Here is a 2,500-nt window from a genome sequence, read left to right as displayed (position 1 = left end):
ATATTATTGAATACCTACAGCGTACCAAGCAGTGCTTCCCTTAAGTGAAAAAGGTCGTAAAAAATGGAAAGGTTCATGTATTTGTCTATAGATTTTTCTTTTATTACCGAAAATGCAAAAGTGTGATAACCCTTGGTCACCCATTCAGTTATTACTACTTTCACAATGAGCATCGTTTTTAAGAACGTTATTGTCATGATGACCAATGTTCATTGTTGGCATTGATTTATCGTTACCATCTTGTTATGGATCTGCTAATATTATTATTATTATTGCTGTTATTAGTGGTATAATCATTCGTATAATTTTCACCATTGTCTTCATTTTTGTAATTTTCCTTATTATCTTTGCATGATGTTAAGATCATTTTTAAAATCAACAATAACAATGAGATTCAAGTTGCAGTTGCAAAAGTAAATACAAAAATAATATTATTATCACTTTTATTACTTTTCTAATTATCAGACATATTAGCAATAACAATTAAATGATAATTATTTCTGCTGTATTTATCATTACCATAAATGGTTTCAATGTTCTTATAACAATTGAAATAAATATTATTATTGTCAGTGACAGTGTTATTCCCATTATTAATATCATGTTTTCTGTTATGTCGTAATCATTATTTGTCACGATTGTTTCATGGTCATCACCATTAGGAAAAGGTTAAAATAACGCTAGTGTTCTCATGCAGTTTATTTTTTATGACATTTTAAGTGCGATCCTTGATATTTACAACACAATCAAACGCTGAGATCCGAGCAGAGTAGGCACCATGAAGGACTGGAGTCTTGTCATCAGCCATGCTAAAGACTAACGACGCAGTTCAGTGAAGACATAGCCATATTTGCCAGCCTTGTTTGTTGGGTCATATTGGTGGAGCAAAACATTACCCACAGTGCGGCTTCGAGAGGACTGGACCCCAGGTGATGAGCGAGAAACTGATGAAGGTGCGGTTTTGACAGTAATAAGAGGTTGAGAATGACTTGATACATCTGTTGAAGCAGTAGGTAAGTGTTTGCCTTCAGCAATAAAACCAGTTGCAGAACCTGCTCTATAATTTACAGTTCGCTGGATTCCGTCATCAGCACTAAAACTGTAAGTCCCCTGCACGTTCAGATCAGAATCAGCACTCTCGGCTCGGGAACTGGTATCAGCGTCATAGTTAAAGCTGTAACTTCCATCAGAGGATGAAGAACTTTTGACCTGAGCTATTGCAGAAGGTGCTGAGTAGGTAGAAGGACGAGCACTCTTTGTAGCGACTGCAGGTGACACATCTGGACTTGTTCTAGATGTACCTGATGGAGCAACAGGTAAGTGGGATCCCTCGGCAACAAAACCAGTTCCACTCCCTGCTTTGTAATTCACAGTTCTTTGAACTCCATCATCAGGCTTAAAACTGTATGTTCCTCGAACATTCAGGTCTGAATCAGCACTCTCTGACCGGGAGCTATCGTCAGTCTTGTAGTTGAAGCTGTAACTTCCGTCAGGAGATGAACTTCCAATGGAAGCTACTCCAGATGGCGCTGAATATGTAGTAGGAGATGAAGTCTTAGTTGCTGCTACAGGTCGAGATACTGTGGAGGCTCCTGACCCCGTAGGAGCTACAGGTAAGTGGGATCCTTCAGCAACAAAACCAGTTCCACTCCCTGCTCTATAACTGACAGTTCTTTGAACTCCATCATCAGGCTTAAAACTGTATGTTCCTCGAACATTCAGGTCGGAATCAGCACTCTCTGACCGGGAGCTATCGTCAGTCTTGTAGTTGAAGCTGTAACTTCCGTCAGGAGATGAACTTCCAATGGAAGCTACTCCAGATGGCGCTGAATATGTAGTAGGAGATGAAGTCTTAGTTGCTGCTACAGGTCGAGATACTGTGGAGGCTCCTGACCCCGTAGGAGCTACAGGTAAGTGGGATCCTTCAGCAACAAAACCAGTTCCACTCCCTGCTCTATAACTGACAGTTCTTTGAACTCCATCACTAGGTCTAAAACTATAAGATCCTTGGACATTCAAGGCAGAGTCAGCACTCTCTGACCGAGAACTGTCATCGGTGTTATAGCTGAAACTATAACTTTTATCAGGAGATGAAGAGCTTCTTATAGAGGCTGCAGAATGTGTAGTAAAAGAGGAAGGTACAGCCTGAGATGCAATGGAAGCTCTTGATCCTGCAGGAGCTACAGGTAAGTGGGATCCTTCAGCAACAAAACCAATACCACTCCCTGCTCTATAATTCACAGTTCTTTGAACTCCATCATCAGGACTAAAACTGTAAGATCCCTGGATATTCAGGTCGGAGTCGGCACTCTCTGCCCGGGAACTGGTATCAGTCTCATAGTTAAAGCTGTAACTTCCATCAGGAGAGGAAAAACTTTTGACCTGAGACACTTGAGGTGCTGAATAAGTAGTAGGACGATCTTTCTTTATCGCCACTGCAGATGACACACCTGGGCTCGTTCCAGATGTACGTGATGGGGCAACAGGTAAATGAGACCCT

At 41.0% G+C, this 2,500-nt stretch overlaps 1 protein-coding gene across 1 annotated transcript in view; it reads right to left on the bottom strand.

Annotated features, from left to right (window-relative positions):
- Positions 1 to 684: 684 nt before the first annotated feature.
- LOC113826675 (streptococcal hemagglutinin) overlaps positions 685 to 2,500 on the bottom strand; it is a 6,255-nt gene continuing 4,439 nt past the window's right edge. Inside the window, exon 2 of the mRNA XM_027379566.2 lies at positions 685 to 2,500. This exon is cut by the window's right edge and continues 1,148 nt beyond it. Coding sequence (XP_027235367.2) covers positions 817 to 2,500 — 1,684 coding nt within the window. The 3' untranslated portion in view covers positions 685 to 816.

The sequence above is a fragment of the Penaeus vannamei genome, chromosome 30 (assembly GCF_042767895.1).
Source record: "Penaeus vannamei isolate JL-2024 chromosome 30, ASM4276789v1, whole genome shotgun sequence".
NCBI classification, from domain to species: domain Eukaryota; kingdom Metazoa; phylum Arthropoda; class Malacostraca; order Decapoda; family Penaeidae; genus Penaeus; species Penaeus vannamei.
The sequence above is the reverse complement of the archived record's forward strand: the minus strand, read 5'-3'. Positions and strand labels throughout refer to the sequence as shown.